The following is a 21,533-nucleotide window of genomic DNA, read 5'->3' as shown; positions in this document are numbered from 1 at the left end:
CATAAAACTATCGGAGGAAAATCTAGGGTAATATATTTCAAAATATGTTCTTAGAGTTGGGACTGTCTTTCCAAACATAACATCAGAGGCAGAACCAAAAAGGAAAATATTGATTAAAAAAATTCCCTCACGAAAAGACAAATAGTAATGACAACAATACTGGCAATGTATGGGACAGACAGTTAATACATAAAGAGCTCAGAGATCAAACAACTAAGGAGAAAAGTGCATGGCAAAGACAAATGACTGAAGAACCAATATTGAGGAATAATAAACATGTGAAAAAAATCCTCAGAATCAATATCTAAAAACATATTTAAAAACCTATCAAGTTGGGAAATATTTTTAAAAACTGCTAAGACCATCTTGGCCCAGAGAAACAGAAACCGCTGCTGGGTGGCTTATAAATTGGCACACTCTGTCTGCAGGATGATTTGGCAATAAATGTCAAAAGCCTTAAAAATTGATCTAACCTTTGATCCTCTAACTCCACTCTCAGAACGAACTCTCAGGAAATTATCCGGATGCACACGAAGGCTTGGCCACAGGGGTGCTCCCTGCAGCCATGTCCACAGAGGTGAGGAGCACTTACCCAACAGGAGGTCAGGAAAAGTCTGGTCGATTACTTAGAAACTTACTATGTGTTAAGTTAGACATACAGGCTGTGGAATCGCGCACTTCTTAAACAGCAGATTTAGATTACTCGAGCATAAGTCAAGAGTAAGGATTGTTAGGATAGAGAGACAGGGGCGGCAGGAGCAGTCCGCGAGGGGCTGGGTTACTGTGAAGCTTCACATCTGTTTGCTCCTAGAACAAACATTCTTGGCTAAGAAGGACACAGTTTTATTCACTCTATCCCCTGCACAGTAGACATTCAGTAAAAGTGTGTTAAATGAATGAGCAAATGATAAGAGAACAAAGGAGCGATTCTGCACGATGAACATGTGGGGTTTGGCAGACAGAAATCTGCATGACAGAAAATAACATTAGTAATGAACACGTAACCGATTTTTCTAGTTCTTGTCATAGCGGACTACGTAACTAAGGAGGAGAAACACTTCGGGTGCTTTAAAATTTCATGTCCAAGGAGAAGACTTACGAGCTGAAGGCTATTCCAAGTTGTTGTGAACAATGGTGGGCTGTCTGTATGTAGCCCCTGCTACCAAACTGCCCCCCACTGTTGGACGGCGGGGTGATGACCACCTAGGGGCGCGAGTGTGTGGATGGTCCTCACCTCGCAGAACCCCCTAGCAGCTGTGTTTCATGGTGTCATATTTCAGTGCCATTTGGAAACACACACACCTGAGAAACCTCGTCCTCATGCTTTAAGGGCAAAACAGGATGGAACGGCCTTCTTCACTTGCAGGAACGTCACGTGTCTTGTCCTGGAGAAATTGCTCAGGCCATCTCTAGTGTGCTCACATTCAACTGTATAGTCATGATCAAAGGGCTCCTGTGAAAGCACTTTTCCTAGACCAAAAATTTTTCTGTCTAAAGTAGAAGAAATACCAACCAGCTATGCTTTAGAGAAAATGGCTGAGATTGCAGAAAAACCTGATTCTACCGTTTTATAATTATCCAGGAACAGAATCAGCAAACACTGTAATGTTTGCAAAGCTATAACTTCCTCTCTATAACCAAGGGCATTTTTTTATCTAATTTCTCTTTAGAAATAAAGCAGCCTTCTGAGATATCTGTACATTGTCCGCATCTGTGGCATTGGCCGTCTCCATTTGCCCTGTGATGGGCTCGCCAGCCGCCTGTGTTCCGCAGGAAGTCCAGGCCGAGGTCAGAGCGCCTGCCGGACACACCTCCCTCCGAATCACCCTGGGCTTCTGAAGTGGACAAAGCACCTCCACCGAGGAGGAGCTGTCTGCGGGTCGGGGAGCCCTGCTTCCTCCATGTAGAGGAGGAGGGGCGTGGGGATGCTGAGCCTCCCTCAGTCCAGGGGCCTTCACGGTACAGTAGTGAAAGGAGGTGCGGAGCCAGGCCAGAGACTCTGCTCCTGCTGCTTCTCCACCCACACAAGGACCCCCCGCCGCCTCTGGACCAGAGAAGGAGCGGCCAGCTCTTGGCTTCATAAAGCACGGAAGTTCTCCAATTGTAGCAAAACTTGACATCCACCAAAGACATCCATGCGTGACCAAATTTTCAAAGACCATCCTGCCGACATCTGGTATAAAACAGGAACACCTCTACTTTGTACATTTCTTCTGAATCCTTTGACACCTTCTATAAATTTGCAGTAGCTTAACTTACATTAACACGTGATTTGTAAAAACTAACACATACTTTAAACTGGAACCATGCAGATCCACCCAAAGCAGGCATTCTACAATAGGAACCATTAGGTATGTAACTGCCCATATTAAATAAAAATCAGGATCCATGACTGCTATTGACAAGACGTAATTAGCACAAACATCTCGTTCCAGGAAGCAACTTCTAGGTGGAGTTCTAAAGCTAATTACAGGGAGACCTTCAGCTGTGACCTCGTCTTACAGAGAAGGATTGATAAAACTTTTAATGATCTAATAATTACTTAGACAGGTAGGTTGACAGGGCAGGTAGTAAAAGAAACGGATGTATGAAGGAAAAAGATGAGAAAATTGAGGTTAAGCAAACTAGAGGCAGCCATGCGAAATTCATCCCTGCAGTAATCTTGGTTTCTAAAAATCTGTTTATACATAAAGTGTCTGGAAATTTGAACTGAAAAAGCTAAGTACTTGTGCCTGTGTATCTCAACTCAGATTTGTCGACCCTCTGGAAGGGCAGGATTCACTTCTAAGCATTTAAGGAGGAAAGAAAATAACCCTATCTGATAATTACAGCCTCCTGTAAGTTGAGAGGAACTCAGAGGCACCTCCTACTCAGTAGGACTGTCCGTGGCATGAAGCAGACAGCACTTCTGGCTCACTTCACCGAGGACGTCAGTGCTGAGGTGGCTCCCCACGAGGCCACCCCAGCCCAGGGCCTCACTCTGCCAGCGTGGAATTCTCTGCTTCCCTGAGTCTACTGGTCAGCACCTGCCCCTCCCAGGTGGCCCAGGAAGCCATGCGGACACACGCCCTGGGGCTGGCCGCCTGGCCCTCGATTCCCAGGGCCTGACATGGAGCTGGCACGAGGTAGGAGCTCCAGAGACACTTGTGGGATCAATGGAAAGAGTCCAGTGAATAAGGAGTGAAATGAGCACAGGGAGTGAAGGTCCTGGAACCCACTGCCTGGGAAGCCGCCCAATCCAGGTCTGGTCAAGGGCACAACCCACAGATATCCCAGGGGTCTCCACACGGCTCCTCTCCGCCCAACTCCCTCCTACATGCTCCTGCCCCTGCAGCCACCATGCGGCATGCTGGCTGCGTTTGAATCAACCTAACATAACACACTCTGAAAGAGGCCAGGGGAAAAGACCAGGTTGGGAGCTGTTCTCTGACACAGAACCCTCATATCTGGACCTCCTGTTTGCATTTAAATGAGAAGCAGTGACAAGTGGCAGGAAGGAAGACATAGTCCAAATGGTGTCCCTTCCAGGATGCCTCCCTCGTCAGTTCCCCTCACCCGGACCTGGGAAGGTCAAGACTGAAGGGCAGCTGCACCCTGCAGTCATGTCTAGCAACTCAGCTCGCTGACTCGGCCTCAGGGCCAGCACAGGAAAACACAAACCAACAGGAGTGCTGGGCACTGACCTCGGCCGGGATGCTGGGGACGGCGGGCGCGATCCCGTTCTCCGTGCTCACGTTCCCGGAGCTGTTGTTGGGCGAGCTGGGCGCCGAGCCCGGGGCGCTGCTGCATGCCGAGTCTGCAGGGTAGAGAGACATTCGTGAGCCTCACTCGGCGTACAGGTCCCAGGCCAGGACACAGGACACGCTTACCTGGGCCTGAGCTGCACTGGCCTCCTGTGGATTTCTGCTTTCAGCTTGCTGACTGGCAGAAACAGCAGCAAGAAAGCACACGACCATAGTCCCCAAACAGGCACAGTGGACATGACCGCAGCCTCACAACAGGGACAAGGGGCTACCTCCCTACCTTCATTTATGGACTTCCCTGGGAGCTTTGCAAACCTACGGCTCCTGGGTGCCCCACTTGAGCCTTTTAAGCTGTGCACGTTATCAATTTTATTCCTCTTTTGAATTTCAAGATGATCTTAAACACCAGAAAGATAAGCCCTTCAACACTTACTAATATTCTAACAACAAAAGACCAGGAAACACAGAAGCCAAATGACTCTGACCCGTGAAGGTCAAATTCACTGTGCTTACTGACAGAGGCACCCACGTTGGCGTTCACTTTGAACTGAATCCTCTCATCTTTCCTACATGATTATCAAACATCCGGGGAAAGTGCAGCCGGTGGCTTCTGTGACTGATCAGTGTCATCTACACCCGGAGACATTCTGCAAGGAACCGTAAAGGTGCCAGTGGCAACACCCTGCTCGTCGGAGGCCCTGCTCGCTCCAGGTTGACTTGACGGAGGAGAGGAGCATGCTGGACGCAGCTTTCCCCTCCGCTCCAAAGGCGCCACGCTTGCTCTTTCACGCACACACACTTGGAGACCTCTGTGACACTCGATGTTCACATAAGGGCTTGTCTGGCTTTTATGTGTTCTGTTTGATTTAAAGGCATTTTCACAATAACACCACCTGGTAAGACCTTCCGAAGGAAACATGCCCTGACCTGCAGTCTACTCCTCTGAGTGACTACCATTCAGAACTGAACACTCAGACCCGACCCCATCTGCAATGGCACAGCGCACACGTCAGGAAGGACAGGCACGCTGGGACACCGGAGGGAGCCTGAGGGACATTTCCCCTAAGGAGAGCTCCCGAGGTGGATGTGCTGAGCCAGGCCACCTTTCAGAGCCAGGAGGGGGAATGGCCCCCAGGGTCTCCCAGCCCAGGAGCGCACGGGCACTCACTCACACCAACTGCAGTGTGGCCCAAACCCACTGCAGGCTGGTGACCACAGTGCTGCCTGGGGCTGCCCGGTGGGCCTGGCAGACTAAAAACTGGTTCCAGATACAACGTTGGGCGCCAGTGAGGAGGACGAGGGTGATGGTGGGGACAAGAGCAACAGTTCCACAGCTCCCAAGCCAGCAGGGCTGGTTCCAAGAGCTGTGCTTCTGTCAGCTCCCTCGTCTCTCAGTAACCCTGAGGAAGGCGCAGAAGAGGAAACCGAGGCAAAGAGAGACGATGCCACACCCTCAGCTCACATGGCTGAAGGAAGACGTCAGGACAAATGCACGCACCAGTTAACCCAGTGGATGCATCTTCCAGTCTTCTGGAAGGTCAGTTCTGCTCCCCTGCTCCAGCCAGCTGGGGCTCTGTGTTGGCCAGGAAACCCATCACCTCTCGTCTCTCTGCCGTCGAGCTCTCTCAGGCCTAGTGGAGCTCTCACCAATGGCCTCACCCCTGGGTGCCTTACTCTCTGTAACACAACCCAGCATTGTCAGGTGTGGCATGCGTGGTTTGCTAGCATCCCACATGTGATGGGCGGTGGTCTGGTCTCTCAGGTTAGATGCTGAGCTTCTTGGAAGAGGACCTGGGCTTGCTAGTTTTATGCCCAGCGCACTCCTGACTCACAGCAGCACGAAGAGGTCACGGGCTAACGACAGGAACGCTAGATCCAGCGCTCAGAAACAAGCCTGCCGAAGATGCCGTCTCACCAGCTGTGTGGCCAGGACTCTGTGCAGGGCTCACCCATCCATCAGAGGTGCAGCCCGTGACAAGGCTCTCCCCAAAGGAAACGAGGAAACGAGGCTGCACTCGTGTGGATTGCCCAAGTGGAATGGAGTCCCCCCAGCTGAAGAGACTTAGTGGGACTTCAGATGACACTATGTCTTGATCTCCACTACAGCAACCAGAGGACAGACCCTACATTGAAAATGAAGATGGTAACATACGGGGTTCCCCAGGGCACGGGCCTGAGACTCTCCTGTGCATCCAGAAACATCCAGAAGCAGGCCCTTGGCTTAGGGTTCAGAGCTGGGCTTGAAGGACCCTGAAGGGCAGCAGGACAGGGCACGAGGCACCGGCCCCGCTGTGTGGTTTCCGGCAGTGGCCATGGTTCCCGTCTCATCCCGAAGGTCCTGGGACTGCAATCAGAGTGTGTGTGAGGCACTGGCCACGCACACATGGAGGACCAGCACCACGGAGCCCCTCGCTCCTTCCCTGGGAATGTGGCACTGACAGCCTACCAATGAGAACCCTGGTTTTCGAATCAAACTGTATTTTGTGCAAATGTGTTTCTTCCCCGCTTGCTTCCAGGCCCCCTCTGAACAGCCCCATTAGCCTGGTGCTATGACTTCAGGAGTGTGGAGGGGCGCCCTCGGGAAGTGGGGTGCACCCTCAAAACGGAGTGTGCTCTTGAGACAGGGTGCACCCTGAGGAAGAGGGGTATACCCTTGGAGTGGGGGTGTGTCTTGGGGCAGGGGTGCACCTTGAGGCGGGGTACACCTTGGGAAGTGAGGTGCATCCCTCAGGAAGGCGGTATGCCCTTGGGAAGGGGGTGCCCCTCAGGACTGGGGTCCTTGGGAAGGGGCTTGGCCCAGAGGGCGTACTTCTGAGTATCGGCCACTAGATGGGGGCCGAGAGCAACGTGCTCGCCTAGAGTGGAGACAAGTGAGCTCCCGCTCACTCAGCTCGGCCCACCTGTCGGACTCTGGCCAGGGAGACTTTAAGGCTCTCCAGCGGTTAAGACGCTGTTTAATGGGCAGTGGAGCAAGGCAGAAACATGTGACTCACCACCAATAGGCAAGATCAGTTAAAAACCCCACCTTCGGAGAAACCTCAACATAAAATTCCTGTAAACATCTCGTGCAACGTCAGACCGACGGCTCTGGCTGTGCCTGGGCCTGTCAACAGCAGCTTTTAGCATCTGACGCTGGGAGCAGAGACATGCTGTGCAGGGACGATCCTGGAGACCCCCTGCTGGGGCACCCACTGTGGTTCTCGGGGACGCATGCTGCTGGCACTGGGGGAATGAGAGCACCCGGAGCCGAGGAGCCCCACGGAGAGGCAGCTTTCAGAGGCGTGAAGGAAAGATCGCAGCAGGAGGGCCTCGAGGGGAGGCAGCAGGTGGGCGGGCAGCGCGGTTCTAACAACTGGTCTAACGTACCTGTGACATCCAGGGGACGCTTTTTCAGAGCAGTAACCACTGGCCCGTCTTTCCTGCGTAACAGGGGGCTGCTCCGTCTCTCGGCCACTTTCTGCTTTAGCCTAGACCGTAACTTCAGATTGGGTTCAGAAGCTGCATGAAAAGGAGACGTCATTACAGCCAGGCAGACACAACTGGGGTCAAGGTTATCTCATCAGCAGTTTAAAAACAGCACAGTGGGTAAATATTCGCTTAACACTGACGTGCTGTTCCAGGGCAGAGCAAAGGCCGTGTTCCTGAGGCCTGAGTGCAGGATGTTTTAGTTCCAAATAAGAATAAGACATACCTGATGCCTTTGGCTTCATCTCTCCGGACATGGGGTTATATCTATGTGTGCTGGTGGAGTCATTGCAATGACACTGTCACTGCGTTTTACCAGTAGTTGGGAAGAAAACTGACCACCAGCGGCGTGTCAGGTCCGGCCCATGAATCTTATTACAGCTTCTACACCACACACGTTCTTGTTCACCTGCATCTCGAAAACTCCTTGCACTGGAACAGCCCAGGAGCAGCAGCCCGCTTGAGGTCCAGGTAGCCCCTGTGACCAGTGCCAGGAGGGTGCTGAGGCCAAGCCCGCCCCAAGGAGAGGATGCACCACACCAGCTCCACAGGCCTGAGAGCGGGGAGTGCCTGTCTCCCCAGAGCCACCCGACCCCAGGGCACAGGTGTCCGCTGTGGTGTGGCTCTGTTAGCGCTCTGCTTGTGTGGACAGAGCCATTTGCAAACCTGCGACTTGAAGACCACAGTGGTGCCCAGGCCTCTGCACCTGGAACCAGGCCACCCCCAGGCCAATTAAGTCACACCTCTGGGGTGGGGGGACTGTGGGGAGCTTGGGGTACTCCGTGTGAGGCTGCCTCAGGAAGAGGGCTGTCTCACTGCCCCCGGGGACACCCTCCATCTGGACTCGCGGCACAGGAGCCTCCAGCTCCACGAGGCCGGGACGGTGGAATGACCGCCACCACAGAGATGGTCTACTTCTACTACTTGTAGATTTGCAAGTGAGTGAGGTTTTAGCTCTTTTTTTTGTTTTTAGTCACCAACCCTGCTGCTTTTAAACTTTCTGGAACAGGAAGTTCACTGTTCTCCAGAACAACAAGAAATAACAATCGAATTCCCCCCGCCGGCATCAGAGCTCAGATGGTTTGGGTTAAAAGAATCAGGCCATGCATGCATCTCACGACCACTGAGACTCTGCCCTCTGGGGAGCACAAAGAGCAGGACTGAGGAGTCCCGGATGCCCGGTGACCCCAGGAGAGGCTGGAGGGGAAGACCAGCTGCTCTGTGGGTCCAGGAAGGAAAGGCAGAAGCAGACCACCAAAACAAAGCTTCCCAGAGAGATCAAAGACGTGCCGTGCCGTAAGAAGGTGCCCGACTTTTCAAGATGCTGGCCTGCTCTGGAGGGCGTGAATACAGGGAGAGTGGCCTTTCTGCTTTGCAGCAGTGGGCGGTAAAGCAAGGGCCCACTCACTTGTAGGACTTCCCAACGAGGTGAAAAGGATTCAACTACAAAACAGCCTTCCCCAGGGCGGAGAGGATCCACACCTACTTTTTTTAGCACTTATTTTGAGGTGACCACAGTAGACTCAAGTTTCATTCACTTCTATTTTCACATCAAGTTTCTAACTTATCGCTATTTAAAAAGAAAAAAAAGCCAAAAGCCCAGCTGGTCAGTGGGCAAGAACACAATACCTGTTCTCCCACCACCAGGATCCCAGCTGACACAGGGGGTGTCAACACACATCTGTCCGACCTGGGGACAGAAGCTGCGGGCTGTGGGGAGAAGCTGCTTCTGAGGTCCAGGGCAGTGCAGTCCCCACGAGGGGAGTCAGTGGCCCCTGACCCCGTGGGAGGTCCCTGCTCGGTGGCTGCCCCGACATGGCGGAGCGGAGACCGTGTAGCATCAGGAGATGGCGTGCGGGTGGAAGGTGCTGACTGGTCACCCTGGGCCAGCTATGGACTGGCTGTGCTACCGGGACCCAGCCCCGACCCCCGCAGGTCCTCTCCCATTCAAAGCCCCTGGCTCAGCGACAGCACGGCCAGACCCTGGGCCTCGCTCATCCTCCTATGTCCCCAGCCCGAGGACCAGGGACCCCTGGTGTGACTTACAGACTGCACCGGACGGGCCCTGTGCCCCTCTGCACCTGCCCCTCCCCCCAACCCTGCCCACCCACCTCCCACAGCCACTGCTGCTTGTCCTCAGCCTCAGCTCAACGTCCCTCCCCAGGCTTCCTGACACCCCACCCCACACGGCCACAGGACCTTACTGTCCTCAGGGCGCCGTTTCACTAGCTGAAACTATCTTGCTATCTTTTTCCTCCACTCCCTCCCACCCCCACACTTGAGCATGAGACGCTGCAGGGTATGTGCAGCCTCCCTGACTCCAGGGGACCTCAGCAGTGCCCTTCCTGTGGGGAAGACCCAAGGCAGGACTCCACCTTGTCCTGCGCTGGCTCCACCTGGTGGCCCCTCTAGCGAGCAGGGCCCGGGCAAAGTGGAAACGAGAGGCCTGTGTCCCGGATGTGAAGAATTTCACTCAGGACAAGACAGCAGAGCGTTAACCAGGGTGGGGGAGAGTGGCGGGGGAGTGGCGGCCCTGCCTGCAGGGCGGTTTGAGCAGCAGGAGGCTCCATGCTGCCATGGCCTGGGGATATGTGAAGCCAGGCCTGCATGTCCCGCTGGGGCTCTTCTATGGAATGTGCTGGGCAGGGCCGGGAGGGGGCTGGCAGCAGGCGTGGGGACCAGGAGGGCAGGGTGGCGGTCCCTCCCAGGGAGCCCCCGGTCAGCCGGCGCTGAGCTGTGGCAGAGGGCGCGCTTCCCTCCCATCACTTCCGTCCCAAGAAGGCCCACTCTCTGGCTGCCGCAGGTCTGGGACCGAGAGACTGACATGAGTTATATGGACTCCACAGAGCATCTGGGCATCTATAGTCTTGCCATTCATCAGCACGTTTCTCAAAACTTGCACAAAGCCTGTAACCCAAACAGCTCTGCGCCACAGCCAGAGCTCAGGATGCAGGCGTGCCGCCACCTGCCCAACGAGGGCAGGCTGCAAGATCGTATCTGCCACACACAGACCATGTGGCCACACAGGCTCCACAGAGCGGCTCCTGCTGTACCTGAGGTCCTCGAAAGGACATGGCCAAGCAGAGTGACTCCAGAACCGTTCTGTACCTCTAACAGGGCTGCAGGTAAACTGACAGACTGGGGCGTCTCTGAAGAGGGGCTCAGGCGAGCAAGGGCTAACAGGAAAGGGGCAATGGTGGGCACTAACTGTCCATGAACACAGTGCCTGCCCGTCCTGGAGCACATGGAGGCGGGGCTGGCTGTCTCTCCTTCAAGGCCATCAGGCTGATGACAGACGAAGGCAGACAAAGCCATCCTCTCTCAACCCTGCGATTCCACCCCGGCCCCGGCCCCTCTGTGTGCAGGAAGCTCCTCTGTCGAGAAGCAGCCCTCGCAGCGACCCCACTGTCTGGACACTGATGTGACGAACGCTTCTGTTTTCCCTGACCGAGGCACAGCAGAACAGCGTCCAGGGTCAGGACGCTGTCTCTGGTTACGGTCAGGTGGGCAGAGGGATCAGAAGGGCACTCGGCACACAAACAGAGGTGAGTTTATGTGGAAGCAGCACTGCTTCATGGGCCTGACTCCACGCCCAACAGCCAGCGAGGAAGGGAGAGACCGAGCCACCAGGAAGCTCAGAGTGTGGCTGCAGCCACAGGCACGTGGACAGCGCAGAGAGCACACGCTCACAGCCGCTCCCTCCTGAAATCCTGAAAGGACAGGGCAGGAAACTTTGAAGAGTATAAAGCCACGAGGCGGAAAATCAAAGCACTGAAGAGATTCGAAGAAAAAGTTGAGAAATTTGAAAAACAGTGAAAAAGTCCAACACCAAATTAACAGAAGCACCAGAAGGGGACAGAATAAGCAGAGCAGGGAAATTTGCTCACAAAGTAATTCAAGACGTCCTGCTCCATCAGGGGAGACCTGGTGTGGAGCGGGCTCTCCGTGGCCCAGGGCACCTGAGGCCCCCAGCCCCTCGCTGGGCGGGTCCTGTAAGTTCCAGAACTCTGGGGACCCAGGGTCAGCCTTGAGAAGGGCGTCAAATTCTCAAACAGCCACTGAAAAAGGGATGAATGAATTGCCACAAACACTCATCCAGTGGACATTCAGGGACTCTCCCGGTGTGTCCAGATGGTTCTAGGTGCTGCGCCTAAGGGGCAGACAAGACAGACAGGCTCTGGCCAGGACCCTGTGCTGCACAGCTCGGGGGCAGCGGCCACACTGTGGGCCACAGGAACGGAATGCAGGAGCTCTGCCACACAGCCACCTGGTCCCTGCTGCATCTGGCTTACGTTCTGGTAAGGAAGATGGAAAACACACACAAAGATACCCAACCTTTACTAACGATGACAGAATTACTCATTAAAGCATCAAAGGGAGTGTGATTTACTCAGGCCTCAAATTGGCCAGCATGAACTGTGCTCGCCCCCTCTTAGTGAGGGGGATAACAGACTCTGATAAGCTGTTGTTGCGGTATAATTTGCTCAGCATGTTAGAAAATGTGTGCTCTTTGAACTGGCGGTTCCATTTTTAGGAAATCTATCCTACAGAATACTTGCACAAGTGAGCAAAGGTACCCATGTTTGTTGGCAAAATAAAAACTAGAAAACAGTTGCAACTCATCTAATATCCACATATTGGAATAATATAAAAAAGGTGCTGATCTTTATACACTGAAGTGGAATGGGGTCCACACTATAATATTAATTGGAAAATAAAGTTACAGGACAAAATGCAAAGCAGGTACTTTTGTTAACAAAAAGACAACTACACACACATGTTGCATACACACACAGATACACCCTGACACACAGGCACAGAGAAATATCTGGACAGACAGACACCAAACTAGCAACAGGAGCTGTCTCTGAGAAGTAAGATTCAGGATGTGTGGGTTTGAGTTTATTATAAGCACGCATCACTTATGTGTTTTTAATTTAAAAAAGCACTCTACATGATGGTTAGAAGTCAGGGGTTTTCTACTCTCTCTTTCCTGCTCAATCGAGCGATGTCTCCACAGCTCATTTCAGTTGGTCATCGATCCCAGTGTGGTACCACTGGACAGTCAAACACACGTATTTGAGAAATACTAGTTCAATTTCTCATCAGGTACTTTTCATATTAGAGGGAGTTCAAGTTTGACAGACGTCAGAGTTTGCAGGATGGAGCACAGAAGAAGGTGTGAGCCAATTTCTCCACATAGAAGCTGCCTAGCTTCTAACCATACTCGCCGTCTCTAGAAGTTTCTTTGGAAAAGCAGAACAAAGCCTTTCTAAATCCTTCTGAACACATTCATACCTATTTTTTAAGAGCACAAAGTCGATGGAAGACAGTCCAGCACAAACGCCCCCGAGTCCCAAGGGAGACTGCCCACCTGGTGGCCAGAAGCTCAGCAGGCCAGTGCTGCCAGGTATAGTCTCTTCCCTCTCCTGGCTCAGAGGCAGCTCAGAAAGGGCAGAGTCACAGCTCCGGCCCTGAGTGAGAGCCGAAGGGCCACCGCTCACACTGCACATGACACATAGAAAACCCACCTCTGAGAATGTGGCAGTGCAGGTGTGGCCCATTCCTGCCCGCACCACCAACCTGTGCTGTCACTCCTGCAAACTGCATCGGAACAAGACACAGAGCACACAAGACACAGTGCACGCAAGACAGTGCATGCAAGACACAGGCTGTCGGTGAGTAGCCTTGGCTGTGCATGACACAGCCCCTCCCCAAGCTGTAGAGGCCTGTGTCAGGTATGACAAACAGGGCCTTGTCTCGTCCGCTGTAACTTCAGTGGACTCCACGCTGATGCAGATAAACTACTGGTGATCCCATTCAGCTCCCGAGTCCGCAGGGGAACTCACTTGCTGACTGACACATTCTGCGGCTGCGGGGTGGACGGGAGATCGTCCACCCCGGTCCTCTGCAGACTCCTGCCTACTGCCTCACCTCCCGCAGACCCTGCAGAAGACGGTGGGGCCATGCTGGGACTCTGGTGACGGAACGGCACCCTGGTGCCCGGAGGCCAGCCCAATAGGGTCAGGGTCTCTGTGGACACTCGGGATGGGGCCTCACTCCACTGTATCCGTATTTGGGGGAATACTTAGCCTTGCCCCGACGTGTCCGGGCTCCCTTCCTGGCCCGGCCCCTTGGATCTGCCCTGACGTTCGCCTCCTCCCTCGGGACTGGAGGCAACTGAGAATCTCGGTCTGTCCCTTACCCATCACATCAGCTCAAGGTCCAGTACCCAGGATGCACTTGACAAATGCTCACTACATACATACTGCACAGGACCAGGTGGCGAAGCTGCTGCTGCTCTGGCTCGGGTCCACCGTGCTGCCTCGGAGGCAGCGCATCCCTGAACCTCAGCTAGGCCCTCCCGGTTAAGTGCGGGAAAGAAACTGTGCCCGCATGCCAACTTACTGCCAGATGGCCAGGCAGCGCAATTAGCCTCAGTATCCACCACCAGGTCCACCCCGGGGCAGGACCATCAGGAGATCGGTGCCCTGAACCAGCCCAGCCTCCTCCCAGTTCTCACTCAGCTGAGGGCGGGGCCTGCGGTCAGTGTAATAATTCTCAATGAGGCCGAGGGGAGCGACTTCTCACTGAGCATCAGCCTGGGGCTTGCTTCCTAAAATACACGGCGAGCACAATCCGGGTCAACGTCAGCCAGGCCCTGCATTTGCCGACAGGACGCTGTGTCCCAGGAGCTGGTCAGCGGCCTGGATATAGGGTTCCATGTAGTGCACGACTTTCTGTGCTGAGCTCCCAGAAGTCGCCGACAGAATGAGGAAAGAGCGGTGGCAGGTGACGACAGATTGTTTTGTTCTGCTCCGGCCTCATTTCATTAATCAGAAGTTAAGAGGGCAGTATAAGAATCATTATAAAAAAATTCACGGCAGCTAATATCTTTAAAAATGTATAGATGAAGAGGCTACTAGAGAAAAATAAAGTCCCTAAACATCATGAGTAGGACAAAACTCAGTTTGCTTTTAAAAGTGGAAAAGCATCCTTTCTTCAGTATGAATGTGGGGTTGCTGCTTTGCTTAAATGAACTCTCTGGTTAAGCTGTTTGATGCCCCACAAACCCCAGGAAGGATCTGTGGATGGTGGTGGGGATCCGTGACATTGAACAATTCCAATATGTCTTTCATTGCAAGATTTGAAGAGGCTCAGAAATTCTGAGTCAGGGTAGTCTTTGAGGCACCACCTGGAGGGGGCAGTGGGAAGGGGCAGCACCACCTCGCCTGCTCTGTACCTGTCCAGGAAACGAGCTGAGCCACACTCTGGTGGGAAGTGGTGACCCCCTGCTGTCATTCACCAGTAAAGGGGCAGGGCTTCCAACAGGAAGTAGGAGCCGGGCCCTGGGCCTCAGGCAGGGCAGTGGGACTCCCAGATCAGGGAGGTGGGTGCTCAGATGGTGAGGATGAGCCAAGAGCTAGGAGACGAGCCCTGAAACCCCAGCAGCACAAGGCACACCTTGCTGGCCAGATGCCTGCCTGTAAATGTTACTGTTTATTTCCGTGTGGCCTTCCCGAAGGGGCGTTTAGCAGCTGGTTCCCTCCTCTTGCCGGCTGAATTGTGGGCACTGAGGGGAGGGTCTGGGGGGTGCTAACTGGCAGGAATGGGTCATTGGCAAAACTGAGGGAGGCACAGAGGTTCAAGGGTTTCCCTCAAATCACAGGCAGCAGGTGAAGAAGCTGGGTGTGGATGCCAGCAGCACCCGCGGGCTAGGAGGCATAAACGCTGGAAGATGCAAATGCTCAGACGAGTGGATGTGCTTTTCTCATGAGGCAGAACAGGTGTGAATGTCACCCAGGGAGGCCACCAAGCACGTGCCACAAATGCAGGACATGTTGAAGAACAGCAAGAGCGTGGCTGTGCATTTTTTCTGTTTACATATCATGTAACTGCCTTTAAAGACCCAGAAGTGGGCAACTGTGCAAGGTCAACATAAAGTAGGGTAAACTCGAAACCATGGAATTATTTAAGTGCACGTCACATTTATGAAAGGTTGTCATTTTAATTCATTCAGGCATTTTCTAACTAAAACTTCATTTAATGAAGTCTTTCATATTATCGATTCTTTAAGAAATGCACAAACGTAAATTATTTAGAATTAGCGACGTCAAGGGTTTGAGAGTGGACACTTCTCGGGTGATGCAGGACACCTAACTACACTCATTCCCTTAAGTAGTTTAAACGTTTCCCCTGAAATCCTTATATTATTAATATTATTAATGTGCTAGCGATGCCTTTTTAAAAAATTGATAATGCAATCAAGCCTTAATTAAGTTCTCCTGGAGCACTGTGAATTCTCACTAGCTCTTCCCCAGCGTGGAGAGGAGATTCTCCTCGGCTCTCAGGGAAGCAGGGCTGGGGGCGGTGCTGTACCACGAGGTTCGAGGCAGACAGAGCTGTGCTTCCAGTGGACCTAGAAGCACAAGCCAGCGCAGGAGCCGGCAGCCAGGAAAAGTGGAGGAGTGTCAGGGGCCTATGGGACAAAGATCACAGCCACACAGCTCTGACAAGCAGCAGCGGGCTGAGGGCCAGGCAGGAGTCTACTGTCCCACACCCTGAGTCTCCCAGGACTTGCTACAGATGACCCGTGCAAGGTTCTGTGTCTTATAACAGGAGCCGGTCCCCAGGCGGTGCCGACATTGTTGGTTTGAGAGGGGAAGGACCAGAGCAATCACCCGCTGATGGGCCCTCCCAATTCTGTTCTGAGTTGGGGGTGTGGGCACATGCTGGGGAGCTGCTTTGGGGCCAGACGGGGCAGGTGGTGTTCACTGTCCTTTCCTGGGACCTCAGAGGAAGAGTCAGATGTGTTTCCAGAAAAGCAGGGGCCCTTAGTGAGACACAGATGCTCTGCTCGGTGGCCAGGTGCTCGGCCCTCGCCCCCTCCTGCCTCCACTGCTCCAGGACCTTGGGTGCTGCACCCACAGCTGGGAGGACATGGGTGTGCTTAGCCCCACTTTAGTGAGGAGAAAGTGAGGCCAGGAGAACCTAAGGAATCTGTCATGGGGGCACAGAGCTACAAAACAAGAGGAAAGATGTACCCAAGCTGTCCAACCGTGGAGTCCATGACCTCCATCCACCCACCTGACCACCCTCACGCTCCCAGAGTGGGGCCACCCCCTGTCCTCACTCTGTCCAGGGCCAGGGCACCCGGGCAGGCATGTTCTTTGTCTCCTCGTCCTGGGAGTCTCTCTCTGACCACAGTGCCTGCCGCTCACCGTGAACTCGTTTTGCTGATCTGAGTTTGGTTAATTACAGCACCAGTCTCCAGAAAGGGGGTGTGGAGGGCCGTTGGGAGAGAGGATCCCAGATCCCGACAGATGCCTCTGTCTGTCGAGCTCATGGGCTCTCTCTTGGTGAAACCCAAGAGCATGCTCAGTAGACGGACAAATGAGAAGCACACGCTCACACTGAAGAGAAAAAGACAGAAGCCACGCATTCGCTGTTACCAATAAGGGGTTACAGTCAAATGAAACCCTGCCCACGGTTGCAGGATCCTCCCCTCCTACTTGGAGGGGCTCTGCCAACCCCTCGAACATCATAGTCAAGGCCTTTGAGGTCCAGTGCCAGGGATGTGGCCTTACTGACGGGGTGACTCCATCTCACACACCTGGAATGTTGGTCAAGGCTTATGGAGGCTGAGCAGGAGTCTCCCTCCCTGCGACCTCCAGCTCCCGACTCTGGGTCTGCTCCCTGGCCTGCTGCCCCGAGTCCTCTCTGGGGCACAGCTCCACCTGCCGAGAGGCCCCAAGTCTTCCGTCTTTAGGAAGGGGCGGCATGTGAGCCCCTAGCCACGCCCTCCAATGCCTCATCACTCAGTGAAGGAGCTGCTTTCAAACATTCTGTCCAGAATCAACCAAAATCCTTTGGATAAAACAAAATTTGTGTTTCCAAAGAAAGAGCTGTGTCACACGGGCCTCATTTCCACTAAGTCGGGCGCCCCAGAATTTCCCACAGTGCCCTGCAGCCGTGGACTCCACCTGCGGCATCTGAGACCAGGGCATTCCCATGCTCTGTAGCCTGCTGCAGCTCAGACCCTCACCTCTCGAGAGCAAAGCCTCCGGAAGGCACTCCTCCTCTGGCCGCTGCCCTTCTGGCCACCCCAAGGCACTGCCCATGGCCACTCTGATCTTTCTGAAAAGCCACTGTCCACTTAAACCATCACCTCTGGAGAAAGTCCAAGAGAGCAGTTTATGTCTAAACATCCTTCTCCTTCTGGATTATGATAGAACTGCTGCACACAACCCTGAGATGTCCCTGCAGGACACAATGCGTTTCTTTCTAATCCAGATTTCCCCCCGCCTGAGACCCTCAGCCACCCCCGCTGCCTGGGCTTTGCCCAGAGCCGGCGCTGAGGGCCACACTGGCTGGCTCGTTCATTTGCTGAAAGACCTCGAGGCCCATGGGCAGGAGCTGCTGTGTCCCCACGGCCACCAGGGGATGCTTGGCTGTGACAAAGTACAGCACGCCACCAAAAGAAGAGTGAGTTTACATGCTGTTTAAAATGAGTTCAAGTTTTAAAAAGTAGGTGTACATGCATGAGGCTCATTGCTTTTGGTGTCAACCATAAGGGAATGCTTAGGGTGTCATATTAAATGACGCTCTAAAAAAGCAAATATTTCAAGACGAGCAGGGGCGTTCCTCTGAGTGCAGTATGGCAGCGTGGCTCCACACTCAAGGGACATGGGGGTGCCAGTTTCGAGACCCCGCCCCAGCCACGGCAGGCCCCGCACACTGACCTGTTTTTCTGAGAGGGAAGTCGTCTTTGGCGTCATACATTCCCAGGACCGGGTGGTTGTAGGAGGCCGACACCCCACTCTGGGGCGGGGAGCTCTGGTCAAGGGAACTGTGCTGCGTTTTCCTGGAGAAAAGAGGCAAAGAGAGTTGCCTTAGTGAACCCTGGGCACAGCACAGCTATTCAGAAGAAGCGTCCACTGAAGCCCGAGCAGGGGTCTCCACGGATGGTCCCTCCTTTGACACCTTGGCAGACTGGCCTCCTCTCTGGGGCAAGACTGAAAGGAAACAAAAGCCAGCGCTGACCGCAGCCTCTGCCTGACTGGCAGTGTGAGGGATGCGGCCGCGGTCCTGGCGCGCACTCTGCCCTGCCCAGTGCCTCGCAGGCGCCTCCTGCACTGCCTGCTGTCTGGCCACCAGGCTCACCATCGGCCCCGAGGGGCCTGTTCACAGGGCACAGGGGCAGAGGCAGACAGGCAGGCTCCAGGTGTCAGAAGTAAAGGTGTGGTTGGAGGTGGCCGAGGCCTGGTGGGGGCACCTCAGGAATGAGTGCTAGGGACGTCTGGGGTCCCTGAGGGCAGGAGCCACATGGGGACTTCCCTTCAGCAGAAACTACCCAGTCTTCATCTGTGCCTTCACCAGAACAGAATCACCCTGACCCTGTCATTTCCTCTTCCTTGTCGGGGGTTGGGTTGGCACCAACCAGCACCTTCTGCCCTGGGAGGTGATCTCGGACATTGACCTCCTTCAGGAACAGCCAGGCACGACTCAACATCCTTAAAATGGCTCGACAGGAGTCTCAGAGGAGGGAGGGAGGGGCGTGAGATGATGGGGTGCTGGCCGCCCTCAGGATGACCATCAGCAAACTTGCTGTTGGGGAGGCCGCCAGCTGAGTCTTGCCCGAAGCACCGAAGGTGTAATGAATTCTGTGAGTCTTCAAACCGTGTAATGTGCTTAATGACTTGAAACAAATTTGCCAACTTACTTATTTGGAACTTGTTAGACTATTTATTTGAATACACAGTACTCCACATCCACACACCTGGTGTTATTTGAATTAAGGATGTGAGCTCTTAACTGCTGACAGGTGGATATTTAAATATTTGAGAGTCAACTCGTGTGAAGAACGTGCTGATCGTGGAGACCAATGCAGTGGGCACAGCCCGGATGTCTGGGCTGCGGGGACCACCCCGCTGCGCACCCTGAGGAGAGCTCAGAAAGCCCTGGAACACAGCCCTGCCTGGCTGCGCCCCCACCACCGCCAAGAGCGCCAACTCCTCCAACAGGACATGCTCTCACCTTCCTGGGCGACTGCCGTGCAGCCGGGGCTGGGAGCTCGGGGCTGGGAGCTCAGGGCTGGGGCAGGTGCACCCACATGCCAGCTGTGCCCTTGTTGTGGGGTCACCTCCTCTGGCAGGAAGCCCTCCTTTCAACTTGTCATTCTACCAGGACAACCCTAGGCCTCACCTTGAGGGCCATTCTCTCACAATCTCATTAAACGACTGAAAGCAACACTCCCTTTACCCAATGACATCTTCAGCTTATATCCTAGGGAACGTGGCCTTGGCCAGCGTAAACTTCTCCTTCAACGTCAGGTCACAACCTGGGAAAGAATTCGCCTCCTCCTTCATAAGAAACACGGAAAGATCTGAGGTGTTTCAAGTGATTTAAAAGTACAAGTTATTATTAATAGGATATTATTATCAACAATAATACGTATTGCTATTATACTTTAATGGTAGAGTTTATTTATAATCAAGCCAGAAGTTGGAAAAGCTAGATCTGCTTAAGATCTACTGGATTTTCTCTTCTGTTTTGATCTCTTGAGATGCTGTCAGCATTAAAGTCCTCGCTTTCTCGTTTAGCCTTCAAATGAGCCAGAACAGGAGGCAGTAGGCATGGTCTCTGCCTGTGCCACGGCCCTGAGAGCTCTGGGCTAAAGTGCCCGGCATCGTCCCAGGCAGAGAATCCTGGGGGCCAGGAGCCGGCAGCTGCACTGACCCATCACAGGCAAATTCAGAGACTTAGGTCACCACAGCCTGGCTGCCCCGAAACGTGCAAAACTGAGAAAAACCGCTTATCACAGGGGCCCCCAACAAGCTCCGCTAGAGGCTGAGGGCCTCCCGAGGGAAAACGCACCCGCCGGCCCTCTGCTGGGGCCCCCATGCCCACTCACGCCACAGTCGGGGCCAACACCGTGCCCCCAGTCAACAAGGGTCTGGGAGTGTGAGCAAAAGTAACGTCCAACTTGGCTGCACACGCACTTGCACACTCACACCTCCTACGTTCACACACTCTGAAATATACACACACTCACACTGCCCCCAGTCACACGTACACACCCGCCACACCCTTATACCCGGGCAGAGCCTGAAAAGCGGTTCCTTCCATCAACCTCGTCCTGACCAGCAGTGACCCTCCACGGTTCCAACCTGTAACCACCGGCCTGGGGAGGAAGCAGCTGTGCGGCACCCCACAGGGTCTTGGGAGACAAGGGCGCTTTACCATAAAGGCAGTCCTCACTGATGAAGACGGGGGAAGGAGCACCTCTTTGCTCTCTCTAAACACGACTTCGTCATACAAAATAAAGCTCAACTCACATTCAACCATTTAAATTCTATCAACAATTGGCTTTTCCCATGATACCTTATTTATGCAAGTGATTTAAAATAAATAAACTTGCAGCCAGCCCAGTGGCGTAGTGGTTAAGTTCACACATTCCACTTTGACAGCCCGGGTTCACAGGTTTGGATCCCAAGCTCAGACCTATACACTGCTCATCAAGCCACGCTGTGGCAGCATCCCATACACAAAATAGAGGAACACTGGCACAGATGTCAGCTCAGGGACAATCTTCCTCACCAAAAAAAATAAAAATAAAAAATATAATAAATAAAATTCTGGGTTTTTTTTAAGATTGGCCCTGAGCTAACGTCTGTTGCCAATCTTCTTCTCCCCAAAGCCCCCCAGTAGGTAGAAGTACATATTCTAGTTGCAGGTCCTTCTAGTTCTGCTACGGCAGATGCCACTTCAACATGACTTGGTGCCAGAGGTCTGCGCCCAGGATCCGAACGGGTGAAGCCCGGGCCACCAAAGCAGATCACACAAACTTAACCACATGGCCATGGGGCCGGTCCCAGTAAATAAAATTCTTAATCGCTTAAACCAGCCCTGTCCAACAGAATTATAATGTGAGCTACGTGTGCAACTTTAAATTTTCTAGTGGCCACGTTAAAATGAATAGAAATAGGTGACATTACCTTTTGTATTCTCTTTAACCCAACATATCCAAAATATTTTCAACATGTAACAATCTAAAAGTTATTAATGAAATATTTCACATTCTTTTTTCCATACCGAGGCCTTGAAATCCGGTGTGTGTGACATTGACAGCACGCCTCGATTCAGAATGGCCACGTTTCAATGCGCAGGAGCCACAAGTGGCATGTGGCTGCACAATGGACAGAACAGTCTAGTACAAGGAGTTTAAAGCAGGAAGCTTCGACACACGTATACACCATGGAGCCAGCACTCCAATAACGACAACAGTGTCACCCCCACGGAAAGTTCCCTCTGCCCTTTGGCAGG

General features: G+C 53.3%; 1 protein-coding gene across 11 annotated transcripts in view; it reads right to left on the bottom strand.

Annotated features, from left to right (window-relative positions):
• Positions 1–21,533, bottom strand: part of HDAC4 (histone deacetylase 4) — a 335,893-nt gene that overhangs the window by 80,512 nt on the left and 233,848 nt on the right. For all 11 annotated transcript variants that reach the window (XM_044751535.2, XM_070489249.1, XM_070489241.1 and 8 more), the window contains 3 exons: positions 17,951–18,072; positions 7,110–7,241; positions 3,684–3,796 (listed from right to left, as the gene is read on the bottom strand). In XM_044751535.2, coding sequence (XP_044607470.1) covers positions 3,684–3,796; positions 7,110–7,241; positions 17,951–18,072 — 367 coding nt within the window. The remainder of the gene's footprint in view (positions 1–3,683; positions 3,797–7,109; positions 7,242–17,950; positions 18,073–21,533) is intronic.

Source organism: Equus asinus, chromosome 19 (genome assembly GCF_041296235.1).
Source record: "Equus asinus isolate D_3611 breed Donkey chromosome 19, EquAss-T2T_v2, whole genome shotgun sequence".
In the NCBI taxonomy this organism is placed as follows: domain Eukaryota; kingdom Metazoa; phylum Chordata; class Mammalia; order Perissodactyla; family Equidae; genus Equus; species Equus asinus.
Note: the sequence above shows the minus strand (reverse complement) of the source record. Positions and strands in the feature narration are given on the sequence as shown.